The following is a 21,593-nucleotide window of genomic DNA, read 5'->3' on the forward strand; positions in this document are numbered from 1 at the left end:
TCGTTTTCGTACTGTGGTAGGTTCTGAGGGCATGAGTTTCGGGACTATCTATGGGCTTTTGAGGCTTCATTTAAGTCTTAGACCACTGAAAATAGTTTCTTCGGTTAATAAATGAATTTATTAGGCAAAAAAAAAATTAATGCAAAAATAAACATTTAAAGAGGGATTTCCCCCCTTAAGCTTATTTAAAAGGCGTGTTATTACCTTTCAAGAGAATGAAAACTGTGTAGTTTCAGGTTCAACATACAAAAATGAACGAAATCATCCTATAAAACTTTTCAATCACCCTGTCTTTCAAAAGTTTTCGTCCTATAAAAATGGTTTTGTTCAAAACTACTTGCAAATTGATTCTGTGGTAAAGTCATTTTTGAAAAGCTTTATTTTTCTTAGACCATACGTACTCGTACTTATATTTTCATTAATATTTGTGCTAATTTTTTGGACAGTTTTTAGTTTCTCAATGGATGTGTACTTGACTTAATTGAAAAAGCTTTGGGAGCTTTTCTTTTTTAAAATAATTACCACGGACACTAGTTTGGTTCACATCATGAGCTTTCTAGAAATTCGTTTCAATGAACTATGACTATTAAAAGTTCTGGGAATAAAAAGCTTATGAATATTATTTACAAAGATACCGTAAATATTTTTAAGCACAGGGTGACTTATATAGAATCCATCTAAAATTTTAGGGTATCTTAGAAAGGACTGTCGTTTTTGTGTCTGATATTTTTATTATTAAAATTTGGACTCTTCAAAAAATAGTGCAACGTCAATTACACTGGTCAACAAGGTTTTTGCCATAATATATACTTTTCTATATGATTTGCTGAAATCGAATCTGAAGTCAGAAAATTTTTATTGGCATCCGTTTTTGAAATATTACCGTTAGAAAATGCCGAAAAACGTCATTTTGGCTGTATGTTTTTATGTGGGGTAATTCCTTGTGACAAAATTTGTAACGGTGCCTATAAGAACAAAAAATGTTCTAATCTTTCCAATATGTCTTTTACTGCCCGAGATATTTAAAATTTAAGGAGTGGTCTTTGAGACAAGTCTTCAGAGACAAGTTTATGATGTTTTTTTTTGCTTTTTGCAGAAAGATTTTGAAGTGATTTACGTGTAAGTAGATATGTATTGCGTATGAATACGATTTGTTTTCTGTGCAATATGTAGCAACAGATTTATTACAGTGAAAATTCCCGCTCGAAATGATGATAATGCCATTTTTTAGCTTAAGATACTCTATTTTAAACATTTACATCAAGATTATGTCTAAAACATTGCTGTTATTGTATATACCTACTATCAAAAAGGGAGACAACTAGAAAAAATGCAGTTTATTAGGTCTAGGATCTGTAATAAAATTCCATGATTTATATACCTACCGTTAAAAAGTTCAAAATAGTTTTGTATAAACCTGTAAAAAATAACAACTTGATGAAAAATTTATAGCTACGCTAGACTTTTTCCAAAGTGGAAAACCCCGGTTGCAGACTAGTTTTACAAAATATCAAGATCAATAAAGAGCTTTCAGAACAAATTTTTGGGTGAAAGGGTGTCTCTTTTCGAAGAGACAGTAAAATCTATAAATTGGTCCCAAAAGCAAAACGATTCATTTTATTTTTTGTTTCGTGGACAAATTGAACGTTTATACTTAAGTTCTTAGATGTTATACAGTGTATAATGTATAATATACACGTATCATTGGCTCTTTGGAATCAATTACAGAATTAAGTGTCTCCTCGAAAAAAAAAAAAACACTTTCACCCAAAATTATTTTATAAAAACTGTTTATTCTTGCTTTTTATCCCAAATTCAACGTTTTCACCAAGTTTAATTACACTGGTTTACAAGAGTTTTGTTGTGGAAATAAAAATATACTTTTCTGAAAATTTTTGGTGTATTACATTTTTTTTTTTTTAAGTTCTTCGTGCCTTATTCTTTTGTATAAGGTTATTCTTTTGTATAATAATAAATATAATAATAATAATAAATAATAATAAATATGAAGTGCTGCATTTTCTAACGGTAATATTTCAAAAACGGGAGCTGATTAATTTTTTTTGACTTCAGATTCGAGTTCAGCACACCGAAAACCTTCAAAAAAGTATATTTTTGTTTATATACCATGATATTATATTAGACACCTTAGATTCTTGCTTCCAATCTTAAAAGCAACATTTTTGCTAATTTTCAATAAGGTACCATTATTATAAGAACTTATAATATTTTTTCCAATACTCATAAAACCCATATTTTCTCTACACCTAAAAACCACCCTCTCACATGAAATGATGTACATATATATTTAACCTTTTGAATTCAAAAAACAAGCACCTTTGCATTTAACTTTTCTTAGAGCAATCGTATTGGCTTTATTTTTTATGTAATGAGATTCGGCATCAAAAATCAAACTTAAAACAATGTGCCCATATGATTATATTCCACAAGCAATTTTTTCACAGTTTTGTTGAACTTCACATTCTCCCTCTTATCCGCGAAAAATCACCCTTCCGCTTCCACACAATTTTTTCTTATAAGACTCTTTTGATTCTTGGTTCTTATTCGTTCCAAATTGTATTTCCATTAAATTAATAATCTATAAGGCGGCTCAAATATCTGTAGCAAAAAGTTATACATATATTTTGTGCTATGACGAACGTTTGAGGTGAATATTACCAACCAATATCAGAATACGATTTTTCTGCCTTCAAAGCAACTTGCTCAGAATGTAAAGAGAAAATTTAAAAAACGCTTCATGAAAAATACTTTCACCGTAATGCAAAGACTGTTGAATTTCATTTAATTCAAAAGTAAAACCCTATCATTCCTTAAACATGAAATAAAACACTTAAAATTTTATTTTACATTTTTTTTGTATTTCATCATGAAAATGATAACAAGTAAATAATGGTTCAAACAAAATTTCATTTTGCAAAATATTATTTTTTTATTTTTGTCGATTTTTATTTGTATTTCTTGTATATTATAGAAATAGTCCTTTTTTTTTGTTTTAAAATTATGTTTACAAAGGATTTGGTTTTATTATTTTTTATTTTTTTTCATTTATCTAAACAAAAAAACTGGATACAAAAAAACCATTAAATTTCCTCATATATTTTGCATTGTTGTTGTTTTTTTTTTTAAATTTATTCTTAACAAATAATCAATTTAATTTTTACTATTTAAAATAAAAAATAACATTTAACTATATCGAAATCACTTTAACATTAGTGATCACATTTATTTATATATTATTTTTTTTTTTAATTTAATTTAACTATTTTTTGTATTTTTATTCCTATGCAAGATTATTACAATTAAACAAATCAAACACAGATAAGTCTTTAGTAACTTTTTCTTTGTTTATTATTATTTTTTTTATACATTTAATAAACAATATTAGCAATAATGATTTATTCTAGTCATATAATACACATGTACTTTGTCTAGAGGTACATATTGTTTATTCATAAAATTTTTCAAATATTTAAAGAAATCCATTTTTTGTTTTGTTTATTATTTAGTTTACTTATAGATTATTTTTACCATTAATTTATTATTATTATTTTGTTTAAATTTATTTTGTAATATTAATTTTACATTTAAATTTAATATTAATAAAAACTTGGTTCCTTAACATGAATTTTAGAAATATTTAAGTAGTTATAATTTATTTTGTTTTTTATATTTTTAACTTAATTATCAATATAGAGTTTTTTTTATTTTGTAATTTGTAAACATTTGTCTTATTATACGTTTATGCGATTTATTTATTATTATTATTTTAACTATATTTAGATTTTTACAATTATTAGTCTTAGATATTATTATTCTATATTAACATTTTTGAATTAACAGAAAAATAATAATATTTTGTTCAATTTTACAGAGTTTATAATTTATATATAGATACACATTTATTCTATTTACATGAAAAAAATTTACTAACTGTTTTCTTTGTTTTGTTGATTTGATTTACACATTTGATGAACATTTTTTATTTTTGTTTATTTGTTTTGAATAGAATACAAAAATATAAAAAAATATTTTTTTTTTTTTTTAATTTGAATATAGATAAATCATAAATTTATGTGTCAAAATGAAACATGATTTTACATATTATTTTGCTTATATAAATAAATGTGTTTATATGTATAAGTACTGCCCTTCTCCTGGGCCCGAAGTCTTTGGGAAGTATTTTGAAGTCCAGGAGGGGCAATTGAAAATCTGAAACAAAAAAAAAATTCTCAGTAATTTTTTTTTTATAAATATCTTTGTTTTCTTCGAAAATCAACACAATCTGTGAATCTTATAAGAATAAATCAAAATTAAAGAAATAATAAAAAAAAAATATACCGTAAAATATGCATATCATTTCTAAGGCAGTTCTAAAAAACATAATACCTACGCATGATATTGTTGCATTTAAAATTTCTTACAATACAATGGACTGTGCATCTAAATTAATCGTAACATATTTAGTAGACTTTTCTTCAGCATTATTAATAATACAAATTAGAATTGAAGTGTATTGGAACTGGAGTTCCTCAAGGATGAAAGCTAGGACCACATTTATAAACCCTCCAACAACCAACGGACTGCTAGTAAGTATGACAAACAAATAAAAATGCAGTTTTATTGCAATAGCTTTGAATATTACGTCTGCAAAGTTAAATCAAAATCGTTAGAGCCATTTACCTGTTATTTGGTTTAAATTGAAAAATTTGTATATGAGGTACACTTTTTGACTTTTTTGTAAAGTTTAATCAAAATCGTTAGAGCCGTTTTCGAGATATTTGGTTAAAATTAAAAAAATTGTATGGGAGGTACACTTTCTAATCGAGATATAAAAAAACAAAAAAATAAACCAACTTTCAGAATTTCATAAAAATAATCTGTACCAAATTTGAAGAAAATCCATCCACGCGTTTAGGCTGTGGAAATGTGTACAGATGGACGTACAGACGCACAGGCGAACGGACGGAATTGCGAGATCCACTTTTTTGGAGTTCTCCATCATCGTAATGTTGGTTTTGATTAAAACCTCAAAAAAAAAAAAATTTTTCGACACGAAACCAATACTTGCCCTATAGAGCAAGTAAAAATGTATACAAAAAAATTCCAGTGTAGTTAGGCCGCTTAATTTACGAATTAAAAAAAAAATTGCTTATGATTAAAAAAAAAATCAAAATTTTGTTTGCTAAAATCGATTTTTTCAAAACGAATGAATAAATTTTCTTAAAATTTTGCTTAAAGATGTACTGTATATCGTCAATGTTTTGAAAAACTGGCATAACTCAAAAATCTTAATTGTTCAGAAAAGCTGTTTTAAATTTCCAAGTTTGTCAGTTTTCCATACTATTATCATAAAGCTAGTTGCACTGATTACGTTATTTAAAAACTCCATAACACCCCCAAAATCTGGAGTTAGGGGCAAAAAACGGTTTTTTGGACATTCAATCATTGAAAATATCATTTAGATAGAAGACATTTAGGCCTTTTCAAAAATGTATAAAACATGTGGTTTGATTAAACCACCTAGAATTTATAAGCTGACAAAGTTCAAAAATTCCATTTTTTTCGTCATTTACCCAACTCCGACATCAATTTAAAGTATATGTTTTCATAACAACATGCTTTTCTAAAAAGAAAGATTAATCTGATAAAATAATTTTTCAACTTTCTCAAAAACTAGAAAACATACATAGAAACATATAATTTTCACTTATCGATAAGGAATGAATTGAGGCAGTTTTCTGTTTGAGTAATTTTTTTTTTTAATTCACAGTCTGGAAAAAAAAAAAAGAATTTAAAATATTTTTTTCGCCTATTTTTAACTTTTAAATCGATTATTTCAAAAAAAAATTTCAATGGGTGAAGGTCCAAAAAACCGTTTTTTGCTCCTAACTCCAGATTTTGGGGGTGTGACGTAGTTTTTAAATAACGTAATCAGTGCAACTAGCTCTACAAAACGTGATAGGTCTTCGCCCGCGTATATTTTAAAACCTTGTTTTTGTAACACAGTGTAATCAGTTGTGTGGTAGGAAGGATGAAAATCCTTTAAATTTATACTGAGTTTACAAAAATTAAGAATGTATGTTTCCAGTATATTGGCATTTATAACTCAAAAATCAGAATTTTGAAAAAGGGCAACGTTCTAATTAAAATTTAGACTCCCTCGAAAAAGAGATGTTCCTTTTTTCAATAGCTAACGGTTCAACTCCATCACCTGCAAATTGGACGGCAGTGCGGGAAGTTTAGTAGTCCAGCTAAATGTTACAAAATTTGTTTACTTTGATTTTTAGGGAGTTTGCCGTTTAAAACCGCCCCAATTTGATGTTTAAAAATCTGAACTTTCCAGTGGGAGCTTAGCAGTCACGATTTATCGACATGAGATTTTTCCTAACTTTTAAGGTAAATTATTATAGGTTCAAAAATAAATAATTTTTACTTTAATAATACCATTTTTATAATTTTGGAGAACTGAGTTTTGGATTTATTGAATTCAAGAATATAAAAATATCTAAAAAAAAAACAAATTTCGTCACATAGATCCTTTAATTTTTTATTGGTGACCTTTCAACTCACATTCTTAATATATACAAAAAATAGATATAGTTAACGCGTTAGTGGTCGCAATATTAATCACATCAGTCATTATTATAATTACGTTGGTCTGCCTTGTTCTATTTTTTTTTTTTTTTTAATGAAAAACAATGAATATTACTTTAAAGCTGTTTCTTTCATTCATGTTTCATTCATTACAAATTCTTAATAAGGTTTGTCGAAAGTCAAAATAATAAAGAAAAAATCCACTAAATACCCCACCTGGGACATATTTTCCATTTTGGACTGTCTTCTGTGTATCTGTTGTTGTTATTGTTGAGGAAAAAATATCCATTATCCCTTCATTACTTAAACTGACATCATTTCCCTTTTTCCAACTCTTAATCTCACTTGATGAAGAATGTTAAATTAAAAACAAAAACAAGAGAAAATGCTTCCACCAAAAGTGTTTCATCTTCATTAATGAACAAAAAAAAAAAAAAAAAAAAAAAACACCATCAAGCTTGTTCCCAATTTTTCTTATTTGAACTGAAAGGAAAGTACCCTTGTTTCAATTATTTAAGGACTTTTTGCTTTCGTCCGAATATTAAAATCTTTTCGCTTTCAAATAAGAAAATAGAAAAACATAGTAACTATAAACAATACAAAGAAACAATTCCGCCATGTCCTCTTATCTAATATCCTTATAGAAGTGGCGGCAGCGTTTGGTGGGTCCTTAGAGGTGTCTTTGCACAAATTAAGTGCTTTTGCTAGAAAATTTCCCAAAAAATTCACAATTTCATTATTATACACTTAAGAGAATGAAAGATAGGGAAGAGAAAGAGATAGCATGAATATTATGTTCTTAAGGACATTTTTCGTTGATGGGTTTGCTTGCTTATTCTTCATCTCAGCTGGGTCCTCTGCAATCCTGATGATGAAACTGTCTATAAGTACTTTGGTTCCCTATGGCTTTTCATTCTATTTGCCAAGCCATGCGCCGGCCATGGGCGATAAAGATTCTGACTACTTGTTACTTCAATGTGACAAAAGCAATATTCTATTGAATCGTTGGGAGGTCTCCAAGTGGCCACCATCATCGTGTCCAAGTCTGTCATTGGCCTAGCAACGACGTTGGTCGTCGAAGTCGATGCCACAACCATCACCACCGCCTTCGTTGTCGTCGTTGTCACTGCCGATGTCGCTGATGCCGCCATTGTTGACCCAATTTTCCCCAGAGGAGATTTTGTGGAAATTGGATAAATAATGGAGGACGAGGACCTGTCTGCGTTGGAGCGTAAACTTTGTTTAATTATTCACTGGCATGGGTATTCTTTAAGTAATTTTTGACGCGGAAGGATAGAAAGGTTGTAAATTTTTAATTCCGCGAGGAAAGGATTTAAAACGAAATAACTTTTGTAAAATATAAGAAACTTGACTGAATCAATCGAAAAATGTTGTTGCTTCGGTCCCAGAGTTCCCATCAGAGTTCCCAAGTGCTGATAATGAGTAGCAATTATTAAAATAACAAAAAAAAAAAAATAAGGAGAAAAGAGGAAAAAATTGAAAAACTCTTCTGTAAGTTCTCAGGAAGCTTTGCTTTGCACGCTATTTTACAGAATTTCCTATAATGGCATACTCTCTGGCACCGGCACGTGGAAGTAGTGCATGAAGCTTAAATAATATAGGATCTTCCAAAGGCTTATTAATTCACAGTCTGTGTATATTTTTTTTTCCTCAATGAATTTATGCTTCAATGAAAAAACCAACATCGTAAACTGATGTCGAGGAGAGAGAGAGCTTAAAAAATATACACAAAAGGAATAAGGAAACAAAAAAATTGGTCTGACTTTTTGTTCATGATTTGGGTTGACAGGATAAGTTCGAGTATTGTTGAATGAAAATGTGTCAGGCAAACTTGTGGAGACCCTTATTAAAGTTTATATAGCACAGTTCCCGCACGTCCTACATTAAAAACGACGACGTATATAAGTTGAAAATAAGTCAATCGAAGTTGACGGTTAATTACATTTTAAATTTAAATAGCTTAAGAAGTCGAAAATGATCAGGGTATCTTCTTTGTACATTATATAGGTTTTTTGGGGAAAGTTTTTAGTTTTCATTGATTGAATATGCGGAAAGTGTGTATTTAGCACAATGAACAATGAAACATTTTAGGTTAGTTTTAATACTTAGTATTTAGACCTTCTTCACAGGGCTTAAAACATCAAGTTTTTGTTTGGGAAGATAAATTTAGCTATTGTTGATTTCTACAAGTTGAGATTTGTTTTTGAAGATTTTGTGTCAGTTTGATTGAAATCTTTATTCTATAAAAATATCAACTTACCAAAACAAAACATTAATTGAATCACAAAGAAAATTTTTGGAGTAGAAAGTTATGTAGGCATAAAAGATTGATTTTGGACCAACAAAATGAAAGTGATGGACTTTGATTTTGAAAATAGGATTTATTTTGGGAAATCCTAAGTTCAAACTGAAACAGATGGTTCTTGAAGTGAAAACTTCTTTAGTATCGTATAGTGATTTGAAATAAGATGAAACGAAAAAGTGACACGAAAAATCAATTGATCATAACTTTTTTGTTTTAATAGATAGATGAATGAAATTTATACAGTAATTGAAATTTATACAGTAATTAAATAAATTATGATTGTGCAAAATTTCTTATTAATTTCATATTCAAAATTCTGAGATAACGGTGAAAAGATGTTCTTTTTCTAAACACGTTATATCTTTTGATCTAGAGCACATAACAAATTTATTTAACTTTAATACTTGATTAAAAAAAAAGTTATTGCAACTGAAAAACACTTGCATTAAAAAAAATATTTTAAGCAACTAAAAATATTTTGCATTAAAAAAAAATGTTATTGCAAATGAATAATAGGTATTTGCATTGAAAATAAAATTATTTTGCATACAAAAAATGTATTGTAAATAAAAAATTTTCTGGAAAAAAAAGAAAAATTCAATGCAAAATGTTTGCATTAAACATTTTTTTTTAACTGACTATTTGGTCTTACATTAGGTTTAATATTTAAAGTTGAAATAGCAAATGTATGATCAAATGATCAAAATTGTAAGAAATTCGACGAATAGGTATTTAAAAAAAAATATTTAATGCACACATTTTGCATTGATATTTTTTCAATGCAGAAAATGTTTTATTTGTAATACCTACATTTTTTTAATGCAAGATAATTTTTTTTAAGGGGTTATATCTAGTTTTGAGTGCGAAAAATCGTGCCTTTTCGTGAATTTTTTGTGAAGAGGCTTTCTATTAAAAAAATAAAGATAATAAATGGACATATAAAGAATTTAATGTATTTTAAGAATTCGTGATGTATTTACAAAAATATTGAGTTCCGTTATTTTTGTAGTAGATCTCCTAGAGGACTTTTTACAAAAAGGTTTCTGGTGGTGAGCAAGATATCTCTGAACCAAAATATTCAGTTTTAAAATAGATGAATACAGGTAATGAACGAAGGAATAGTCAAAATTTTGATTTTTGACAAAATGGCGGCATCCCAAATTAAAAAATTACTTTTTACCAGGAAATTTTTTCACTTTAAAGTGAATTAAAAAATCGAATTACCTATTGCCAGAAAAATTATTTCTTCGTTAATTACCTGGCAAAAGTATCTAAGAAGATCGTAAAAATTTCAAGCCGATCGGTTCAGCCGTTTTGGAGAAATTCTGCTCACCGACTTTGAAAACACCGTTTCGAGAAAAACGCTTTTAAAATTGTAGGAACCATGTAAACTAAGTAAAAACGTATTCACAAATACGTTAATTTCTCCGTAACTAGTTGCCGTATCAATGTGAAATTTTCGGACAATATTTTTAAATATATGTACATGTACATACATTCAAAATATGCAAAAAAAAATATTTGATATTTTTCAAAATTACAAATAGATATAACCCCTTAAAGCAAATGTTTTTCAGTTGCAATAACATTTTTTTTAATGCAAAATATTTTTATTTGTGATAAATATTTTTTTTTTTTTTAATTTCAAATGCATTTTTTTTGTATTAAAACCCTAGCCAGAACTTACAATCACGAATTTTTAATGCACCCAAACGTGCAAAGAGCAAAAGTTTCATTAACAAAATACAGTAGACAGGCCACACGTAAAAGAAATTGACGTTGAAGTTACGATGATGTTGAAAAGGCTGCTTGACAATTTGAAATTGACTAGGCTTGTTCGTGATAAAAGGAACTTAAAAACAAGAACAATTAAATAATCCGACCATTAACTTAAATGTTGTTGATATGTTTATGGCGTATGGGGTAAACCAATATAATGTATGATTTTTCGAGTGCCTGAGAAGACAGGAATTAAACCGTTTTTATTTTAACTTTTTTCATATTGTAGAACGAAAATCTATCTTGCGAAAAAATTTGTTTGGTGTCATCCTTACTAAAAATACATCTTAATTTGGAGTACCACAATTTTATATCTTATAGGTATACTTACAACAAACTGGTGGTGGTGTCTCTAAAACTAAGACTGCAAATTATTTAAACCGTTTTTTTTTTCAGATATGAAAAAAAAACACCCTTTCTCTATTTCATTTCACAATATGTATTAGGGTGTGTCACTTTTGTATGGCCGAAAAAAAAAAAATACTGTAATTTTGCAATGTAATAGTGGTCAAAAGTTTTATTAGGGTCTACGGTTTAATAATATGTACAAAAAATCATAATATCGTTCGTCTTTGGCTCGCTCAAATCCGTTTAAGTTGTTAGAAAAAAAAAAACGATTTTATATGAAAAAATGTTTTTTTTCCTTCGCATATTTCGCAGCTTTTTTACTAAGTGTTCAATTCCAACATATCGTCGCTGTAAAGCAAAATTGTTCTAAGTCAGAAAAAGAAAATTTTACAGGGCACGATTTTTAAGTTTCAAATTGGTTTAAAGCGACATTTTTCTGCTCTTTCGCCATTCAAGTTATGTTTTTTATAAAGTTTGTTCTTTTCTCTTCAATAAAATATACACGTTTACCTCCTTAGTAGGTGCATACTATTTTTAAATATTTTTTAAAACTAACCTAAAATTGGACATAGAACAATTCCTATACAAGTACTTTAATATGATGGGACTTAGAACAATCAAGAATACTAGGGCTCATTTTTAAAAGGCTAATTCCCTGTTTTTATTGTTCTATGTCCCATTAAATTCTATTATCTGCGAAATGAAACTTTTATGTTAGTTTACTTGTAGATTTTACAAGCTGCCTCTTTATCAATTTTAAAGAAATATTGTTGAGTTTGGGGAAGAGCCGACATTTAGGGCAAATTTTTTTTATTAAAAAAATTTTTTATTTGACTTTTTTTGGAAAAAATAAAAATGAAGTTTTATTGCAATAGCTTTCTATATTACGTCTGCAAATTTTAATCAAAATCGTTAGAGCCGTTTTCGAGTTATTTGGTTAAAATTGAAAAATTTGTATGGGGGGTACCCTTTATAAGCGAGATATAAAAAAACAAAAAAAAAACCAACTTTCAGAATTCCATAAAAATCATCTGTACCAAGTTTGAAGAAAATCCATCCTCGCGTTTAGGCTGTGGAAATGTGTACAGATGGACGTACAGACGCACAGACGCACAGATGCACGGACGGAATTGCGAGACCCACTTTTTTGGAATTCTCCATCATCGTAATGTTGGTTTTGATTAAAACCTCAAATTTTTTTTTTCGACACGAAACCAATACTTGCCCTATAGAGCAAATTTTTTCGATTTCTTCCTATGTTTTGAGCGAGCCAAAGATATTAATTAAAATGAAAATTGTAAATGCAGGATTTATTTTTGATAAGTAATGTAATTGAGTTTTATTAACTATCTCCCAATTTTTTGTACATTTTTTTTTGGAAGTGTAGCAAATTTTTTGAAAAATTGTATCAATTAAAAAAAAAGAGATTATTAGGTAAGAAAAAATCCATTTTGCAAAACAGATGTTAAATAAGACTTTATGTAAACAATGCCTTTTACCTGTAATTTCCTTCGAAATTGTAATTTAATTCTGCCTTATAATCTGCCGATCAATACAAACAAATTTAAAATTTGACACTAAAAATTTTCTATGAAATAATTCTAAAACCTATTTTGACAGATATTCTAGGAAAATATTCGATTGTTAATTTTATTCACCCTGAATAACTTCTAAAAATTCTGATCAATATATTACATTCACTTGGATGAATTGATCCTAAAAATTTCAAGAGAAACGAATTTTCTAGCAAAAAAGATAATAACAACGTTTCTTGATTTTGAATTTTGCTCTGCATATCTTCCAAAAACTTAAGTACATTTCAGCTAGAAACTCATTTTGCACAGAAGCTTAATTAAAATCTTACATTTTGAGCATAAATCCGTCCATCATAGTATTTTAAAGGAAGAAGACCTCACAACACTCAACATATACTCGTACACCCATCAATGTCCATGGAACGAAAATAAACATTAAATCATATCTATCCATCCAAGTGCAGCCATCATCAACATCAGAGTATCCTCTATCGTCCTTATAGAAGAACATAGAAGCCCAGATGAAGAACGAACACCCCCAAAACCCCAAATACGATTATAACAAAAGTTTTCTAAAGTCAAGTCTGCCATGCATAAAGCAAACTGGAATGACTCATCAGTCATCACCCTAAATCAATCTGTCGCCCCACTGACCAGAACCAAGACCCAGGACATTCACAAAAAAAGAGATATAAAAACTCAAAAATTTAACATGATGTCTATAGTATACCATAAAATATAACGTACCGTAATTTTGATGAGAATCACCGTTGACGCCATCCCTCATAAACAACAACAACACTTATAACAACCAAGGACAGAAGCAGTGCAGCAATAGGCCATGTTCATATCTTCCCACTGCGATAGTGTACGGGCCGATGTCCCCCGAAGAGAATACGCTTGAAAGCCTGCCGAAACTCAGGACTAAAAATCGTATAGATGACCGGATTGAGGGTCGAATTGAAATAGCCGAGCCAGAGGCAGAACGAGGCAGCAGCATCACTGAAATTACAGTCTTCACAAAGTGGCAGCAGCAGGGCCATCAGGAAGAACGGCAGCCAGCACACTACAAATGCCCCCGTTATAATGGCCAAAGTTTTGGCCGCCTTACGTTCGCGCTTCGCTTCGAGGGTCTCTTTGCGTTTGGTCACCTTCGATTGGGGATTTGGTATACTTGACAGGTTTTGATGAGATTGCTTGTTTTGTGGCACCGGTGTCACCTGATTCGATGAGGATGACAAGCCGGTAGGTACAGCGCCCCCTACCGGATTGACTGGAGTTTGGGGTGAGAGCGCTGATATTGAGGTGATTGTTGTTGCTGTTGAGGTGGTGGCATGTGGTGGTGGTTGTTGTTGTGAGGTGATGGCGGCGGCGGCGTCGGCGGCAGCTTGACTATGTGTCTCGGACAATTCGTGATGGGGCTCTTCAAGGACATCACTGGGGATTACGGTTGCTCGGTCAGTTGTTGCCGCCGCTACCGCAGCAGTGGCTGTTGTCGTTATCGTCGTCGATGTCGACGTTGACGTTGACGTCGATATTGATGTGGGGGTTTGAGCCATTTGCTGCGGTTGGTTTTGCTGTTGCTGTTGTAAATTTTGATTATGTTCAGTTTTGTTCGCTGTTTGATTGGCTATTGCTACGAGATGAGAAACGGTTGAAATTTGACTAGTGGATGATGTGGGTGCCTGCAAAAAGAGAGAGAACAAGAAGAAAGTTATAGAGCATATAAGTCAAAATGATGGTGATGGTGATGATGATTGATTAGGAGCTCGAGAGTGCAGACTTTTGGGAATACTCAATGCGGCTTATGGGAGCAGCTTTGAGAGTTCATGCAAAAGGTTTTTTTTGGTTTTATTTGGCCTTTTAAATTTTTGTTTGTGTGTGTTTGTTGGTTCATAGCCTTAAGCTTGACATATTAATGGAAGAACTGTCAATTTTGGTGCCGATATTTAAATATGCAGAGCATACATAAAATGAACCGAATAGAAACGAAGTTACAAAAGTCAGATTGAGTTATGGTTTGCCAAAAGGTATTTTTTGATTGACAGGTTATAAATAATATTGCTTAAAAGCTAAATCCTGCTTAGGATTATTCATTTTTAATGGAAGATTAAATTTGAAAGCATTCATGATGTAAATTTGAAGAAGTAACATTCAACGACAAATAGATTTTGTTCTGCAGACTATGAAGGTCGTTTTGTTTGAACTCAATCCCATGCCATGTTACAAAATACGAATAAACTTAGTGATAAACTTAAGTATATCTCTAAACAAGTATTATTGAAGTTGAATTTTTAAAACCTAAGGTCATTTTGAAAAGGTGCATGATCTTATAAAACGTTAATTTGGATAAAATTTAGACACAATAGTTCGTTCGATAGTTTACATACGTGGATTAAATAAATATATTTTGCATATCTACAAAGTACAAACTATATTTTTATAGTAAAAAGCGAAGGTAACACTGTGGTTACATAAATTAGGGCTTACAATAATTAAAAGATGTTTCATGAAAATTATTTCAAAATTTAAAGTAAAGTACAAAGTTGTTTATTTTTTATTTGTAAAATTGCATTTTGTCAAAGTGAACAGATTAAGTAGTAGAACAAATTTTATGTAAAACAATTAAACCTACTTTATTAATATTAAATATAATTTTTGTATAATTTGAAAATAGGTACCTACTGTTTGAAAATCGAAAACTAGCAACTAATACAAAAATCGCACATTCTTCTGAATTTTTCCAACTTTTGGTTATGTAATATCAATTCAATGTACTAAAAAATTGAAAGTACTAAAAAAAAAATCTATTGGAATATATTTTTTTAACCAAAAACGCAGTGACAAGAAAAATATATTTTTGGATCGCATTAGGGTAACTTCGGGCATTATGGCGCACCTCTCAACTACCATACTTCTAATACTCGCATTTAAATAAAACCAATGCAGAAACTTTAGCCTTCGTCGAACACTAGCCTTGTGACGATCGCAGGTCAGTGCTATTATTTTTGTGCCAAACAAAAAAGAAAACAAAAAAAATATACCGGTTCTGGGTTCCAATATAATATCGCTTTGTTTTTGTTTGTGTGTATCTCGGTAAGTATACAGTGCACGTGTTTGTTGTAAAGAGTGAAACGCAGAGTACAATTTTGGTTTGGTTATATCACTTGTTATATTTTAACAGAAGTAAGAATTGTGTTTAGTTTTTGGAGTTTTGTGAATATGTGTATATTTTGCAATATAGCGCAGATGCAATAAGGGCATTATGGCGCTATATTATACCCGACTGCGCCATAATGCCCTTATATAAAACTAATTTCAAAAGTAGCTCTGCATTTTTTTAAATTTGAAAATAACCTCAATTCAACGTTAATTTTATGAAACTTACTAACAATTATATTTCAGAAATGCTGAATATACGTAAAAAAAGTAAAGGGTTCCGAAGTAAATGGGGTTCGCCATATTGCCCGTACATAGGGCAATATGGTTTTTTTTGGACTATTTTTAATTTAATTTATTTTTTGTTAAAAAGCTTGAATTTGTATTCTTAAATAATTTATTTATGTTACGTTTTTATGAAATTTAATAAAAAAAAAATGATTGAAGTAAAAATTGTAGTCCGTAGTAAAGTTATTTGAGTTTGTGCTTAGGTATGCCATAATGCCCTAATTTACCCTAACATTGTATACCTATACCAACGAAAAAAAATTAAATAAAAAACTTTTTTTTCATAGAAAAAAAAAAAACATCAGCAACAATTTGGACTTTTAAAGTTGTATGCAGTTAGATTCTTTTTATAAGATGAATTAACCCTCTGTAGGCACACCTTTTTTTTTGTGACGTGATAGGCACACGGGTGCGAATTTGGTTTATACTTCTTCATGTCGCTAGAACTTTTTTCGGTCGCAATATTTTATACTTGTATATGAAATTGAAGAATTTTGCGAGGAATTCGAATATTGTATTCACAATTCCGAAAAAAAATATTTTCACCCTTATAAAGAGACTTCTTTGTGACCACTTTTTTGAAAAATCGTAATTTTTTTATTTTTGTCCTGCCAAATTCGCACCCGTGTGCCGATAGAGGATTAAAAATAAAAACTAAATTTTTACAAGTACCTACCTATTAAAAAAAACTTAATCCAAGAAAAAGTTTAAATAAAATGTGTCATTAAAGCATTTCTCAAAATACAATTGTTTTCAAATCAAAAAATGTGTTCTTTGAAAATTTTCTAAAGTTAAAATTGAAACGTTGGGTGTTAAGTTTGTGGAAAAAATGTATGCGTCGGTGTGTTTGTGTGTGTGGGGAGTGAGGATAGCTAAGCTATATGTACGATCGAGAGCAGCAGCAGCGAAAAAAAACGAAGCTGTCACGATGGTGACGATGATGATTCGGCGAAGAGCGACGATGGTGCTAAGCGAAGAGGCTTATCTATTTTCTTATGATCTTATCACGTAAAATGATCATCCTTAAACCGATTTTAGAGATAACCTTTTACTTCAGGTATTTTTACTTGCAGGTATTGGGTTCGTGTCAAAAATAAAATTCGAGGTCTTAATCAAAACTAACGTTACGATTATGGAGAAGTTAAAAAAACGGGGGTTTCCTCATGAACTCCGTCGGTCTGTGCGTCGATGCGTCCATTTGAACATGAAGCTGCAGCCTAAACGGGTCTACGGATTTTCTTGAAATTTGGTGCAGATGATTTTTTCTGTTTTTTGTTTGTTTTTAATATCTCACTTCATAATTGTAAGTACCTCCCGTACAAATTGTTTGAGTTATTGCAATTTTCTTGATTTAAGCTAAGCTGTTCTAATCAAACTGAATTTTGAAAAATTTAGAAAATGAGCATAATAAATAATATATTTGTTTGTTCTACGTTGAAATTTAAAAAATCATCAAAAATAATAATAAACAACCAATAATAAAAGTTGTTTGTAGATTTTCTTCACCAGAAATCACTTTTATTTTTTTGTTTTCCTCCAAATTTCAATTCTGGAGTCTGAAAAAATTTTCAAGATTTGTTTTGGAAAGTTTACCCTTAACAAATTATTCGAACCATTCTGACAGTAAAGAGCGGAATATGATCACTAAAATGGAGCTTTTTTGGAACTTTCTGTCAAATGACTGCATGCAACTTATTGCCTTCTTAATTAATTTTGATGATTTTTTTGTCAGTGAAAAAATTAAAATGGGGAGCTAGGTGCTGAAGAATGTTTGTTTTTTTTTTTTTTTTAACAAATATCGACACTTTGAGAGTTTTTGAACCAATCGAATTGATTGACTATCTCCTTTTCAACTCCTTTTCAATTCTAGTGATCATTATACCGCTTTTTTTCTGTCAGAAATACAGTCATCAAATAAACTTTAAAATGATTTTACTTTATTTTCTTCAAATTCTAGTACTCACTACTCATTGGAAAACTAAGCAATATAATCCACAACAAAAGAATTCCTTCAATAAAAAAAGACATTTCTTTCACTTCAAATAAGTTCTCTACAAAGTTGTTAGGAAATATTTTTAAAAATATGTATGTCAACAATTACAATCTTGTTCTTAATGTTGACTAGTTTTTAGATTTTTTTCTCAAAGATATTCATACTTTTCCAAACGAGAAGATAATAATTCTTTATGCATTTTGTATTAAGTTTTTCAACAAATTTTTCGTCAAGGATGTCTACAATAATTGACTTTGAAATCCCAACAAAAGACTCCAACATTATTATCAACATTACAGCCTTTCAAGACTAAATAACTTAAGTTTTCTTACAAATTTATTCAACAATCCTTTTAAACAAAGTTAACATCTTTCAAGAAATAATATATAATACTACATGGGTCAACAGTTTTTCTACTATTCCTAAATAACAAAGAAATTTTCACATTGAAGGGTTGGTTGGATATGCCTTTCATAGTTTATTCAGCACAGCATTATCCATAATTTGCACTCTTTACAATATTTCGGAAGAAAAATATTAAAATTCATGCATCATCGTTTGGAAAAAAAATTCAAGAATCAAACTTTTTACCCATCTGTGGTATAGAATATCAAATTAGAGGATAACACTTTTTGATGTAAAAACCAAAAAAAAAAAAAAAAAAAACAGGATAAAAGGACTTACTATACTCTTCTTTGTCGGATATCGTCCATTCATAGTACATTCCAACTTTTTTATTTTAAAACGAAAGAGAACCAAAAAAGATATCGAGGAGAGTATCTTAAAATAGTTTCATTGTTGTTGTTGTTTCAAAAATAAAACAAAATAATAAAAAAAAAATTATAGACATGAAGAGAATAGTTGAAATTTTGTTGCACGTATTTCAGAATTTGTAGAAATGTTGAACCTGTAATGCCCCCAAGGAAAACACATACCAAATAGATATTGAAATTCAGGATTTGTTTATCTTTTTGCAAAATTCAAAAATAATTGAAGTTTAGTTTTTTATTGGTTTGCAATATTCATTTTTTTTTATTTATTTAAATCAAATCAAAAAAATGTCACAGAAAAATATTTTTTATTAAAATAACCAGATAAAAAAAAACTAATTCTATTTCAAAGTTTTTCAACCAAATTGTTGACGCGTATTTTTTTCACTTTTTTCATTTAACTGATGCACAAAATTGAGATTGGTAAGTTTGCCTCAATATTAAATGCACTCTATTGAGCACACGAGACTAAACTAAAGTAGGATTTGGTCAAACTGACCAAAGTGGGTGCTTTATTTTGTTTTGGGGAATAAATTGATTCAATTTAATTCGATATCCTATAGAGAGCATTATATTAAAGGGATATAGGGAATGCCAATAGCAGAAAAAAGCTCTTTTCAAACCACTAAATGTTGAAAACATACACATAAACATATGTAATATCAATGTAATATGGTTGGTTTTATTTATTTTTCATAGGAAATATCACTCAACAGTTTATCAATTGGAATTTGTTTGGAATTTAAAATAATATAAATAAAAGAGCTTAAATAAATCAATTTGTTTTATAGTGAGTATAGCTTGTTTCTTTTTCATTGGAATAGAGAATAATGATAATTGAATTGGTTAACCATTTGATTGAATTAGATAAAATTTGTTAGATATTTTATGGAATTTTTGATACCTTTTTAGTGGAAATTTTTGTTAATTATTTTGATTTCCAGTTTATGTAGATTTTATCAAATTTACATTAGACAGTGAGAATTAGATAGAGTCGTAGAGTGGTTAAAACAAACTGTGGTATTAGAATCATGATAATTTGTAAATTTATTGATCAAGTTTGAATTTGAAACAAAAAATACGTCATAACAAGGCAAAAAGGATATTTGACGAAATATTTAATATAAAATGGTGCCATTTAAAAGAAAACAATTTTTTACTAATTTTATTTTATATTCAAACAATTTCTAAGATTATAACCCTAAAGTAATTAAAATAAATAATATCAAGTTCAAAAACTAAAATACCCACAAACTGTATGAAAGTTACAATATAAAACAAGGAAAATATGGCTTGTGTGACAAAAATAACTATATCGTTTGACGAACAAAATTGATCACGAAAGAGTAGATAATTAAAAAAAATCTACAGCAATAGTAAGATCTTATTAAAATAGCATCAAAAATATTGAGAAAAATGCCAAAAATTAATTTTTTGGTGTTTCATTCTTATTTTTAAATTCTTATAAAATTTTTTGAAAATTGAAGGTTTTTATGTTCTAAATAAGCTCTATTTTTTTTTTCAGAGGCCAGAAATAACGGTCAACCTTTATTTTCAATCGGTTTCTCTCTGAGAGTTACCATATTGCTTGAAATACGTTTCGGTTAAGGTTTGAGATTTATTTTTAAAAATCAAAAATAAAGGTTATCGGTTGAGGTTTTTACAAAAAAAAATAAATGGAAAAGGTCAACCTTTAACCGTTTTCGCTGAAAATAAATGGTCAATTCAAAGGAAAATGTCGAATATGTCACGAATTTCTTTATATTGTAAAAATAAATATGAAAAGGATGTTTTTTCTAAGTTTATGTATTCAATAATGTTTGAACTAAATAGACTCTCAAAGTTCTTTAAAGTCAAATTTTAAGACGAAAATGTGTTTTCCACTGTGATTTGAGTCGCTGGGACGACAAGCACAACCAATGCAATTTCGAATATTTCAGAAGACCGATGTTCTAATATCTAGGTCAAAGCGTTCAGATTCCAGAAGCGTTTTCGCCCGCCCATCTTCAAACGGCTATATCTCGGAATTTTGAAAAAAAAAATGAAAAAAATTTGTTTGATGCCAAAAGGTAGCGGGGACTCCAACCTACATTTAGGTACAACTCCCATCCCTGTAGGTGCACGCGTTCTCAAACCGGGAGCACTTAAAGGTAAAAAAAAAAATAAGCCCGATTCTGAAAAAATAGGCATGATGTGGTGGTTTAACATGGAAGATGATTTTTTAAAAATCTGACAATGTGCAAAGCGTAGGCCCATGACACCAGCTATCATTTGGCATCACTCCCAAATATTGCTCTCAAGCGGTTTAGCTTCCAGGAGCGTTCAAAGATTGGGGGATTTTTCAAAAAAAAAAAATTTACCCCAACTTTCAAACGCGATTTTCTCGGAATTAAAAAAAAAAAAAATCCAAAAACACGATTATACCACTATCGAGTAGCTGAGAATATAAGCTTTCATATGGCACTACTGTCTCTAAGAATTGATACATTTGCAGATGAGATTAATTTTTTTCTCTCAACGATAAATCTCACTGGTTGACCGAAACATAAAAAAATACAAAATAAAGGTTTCTCTCAGACCTTGACCGAATTTTTTCTTTTTTAAAAATAAAGGTTATTTTATGACCTTTATTGAAAATGGCGACAAATAAGAGTTATTAAGGAACCTTTCAAAAGGTTGAGATTTATTTCTGATCTCTGATTTTTTTTAAGCAAAATATTAATTTTTTATGATATTTGTTAGGATGTTTGTTAGAAAAAATGCGTTTTAATTTTCAATAG

The 21,593-nt window shown here is 29.5% G+C and overlaps 1 protein-coding gene across 3 annotated transcripts in view; it reads right to left on the minus strand.

The window, feature by feature from the left end:
- Positions 1-3,884: 3,884 nt before the first annotated feature.
- The window catches only part of LOC129906131 (5-hydroxytryptamine receptor 2A-like), a 267,437-nt gene continuing 249,728 nt past the window's right edge, over positions 3,885-21,593 (minus strand). For all 3 annotated transcript variants that reach the window (XM_055981779.1, XM_055981778.1, XM_055981780.1), the window contains 2 exons: positions 13,351-14,288; positions 3,885-4,230 (listed from right to left, as the gene is read on the minus strand). In XM_055981779.1, coding sequence (XP_055837754.1) covers positions 13,449-14,288 — 840 coding nt within the window. In that variant the 3' untranslated portion in view covers positions 3,885-4,230; positions 13,351-13,448. The remainder of the gene's footprint in view (positions 4,231-13,350; positions 14,289-21,593) is intronic.

Source organism: Episyrphus balteatus, chromosome 1 (genome assembly GCF_945859705.1).
Source record: "Episyrphus balteatus chromosome 1, idEpiBalt1.1, whole genome shotgun sequence".
In the NCBI taxonomy this organism is placed as follows: Eukaryota; Metazoa; Arthropoda; class Insecta; order Diptera; family Syrphidae; genus Episyrphus; species Episyrphus balteatus.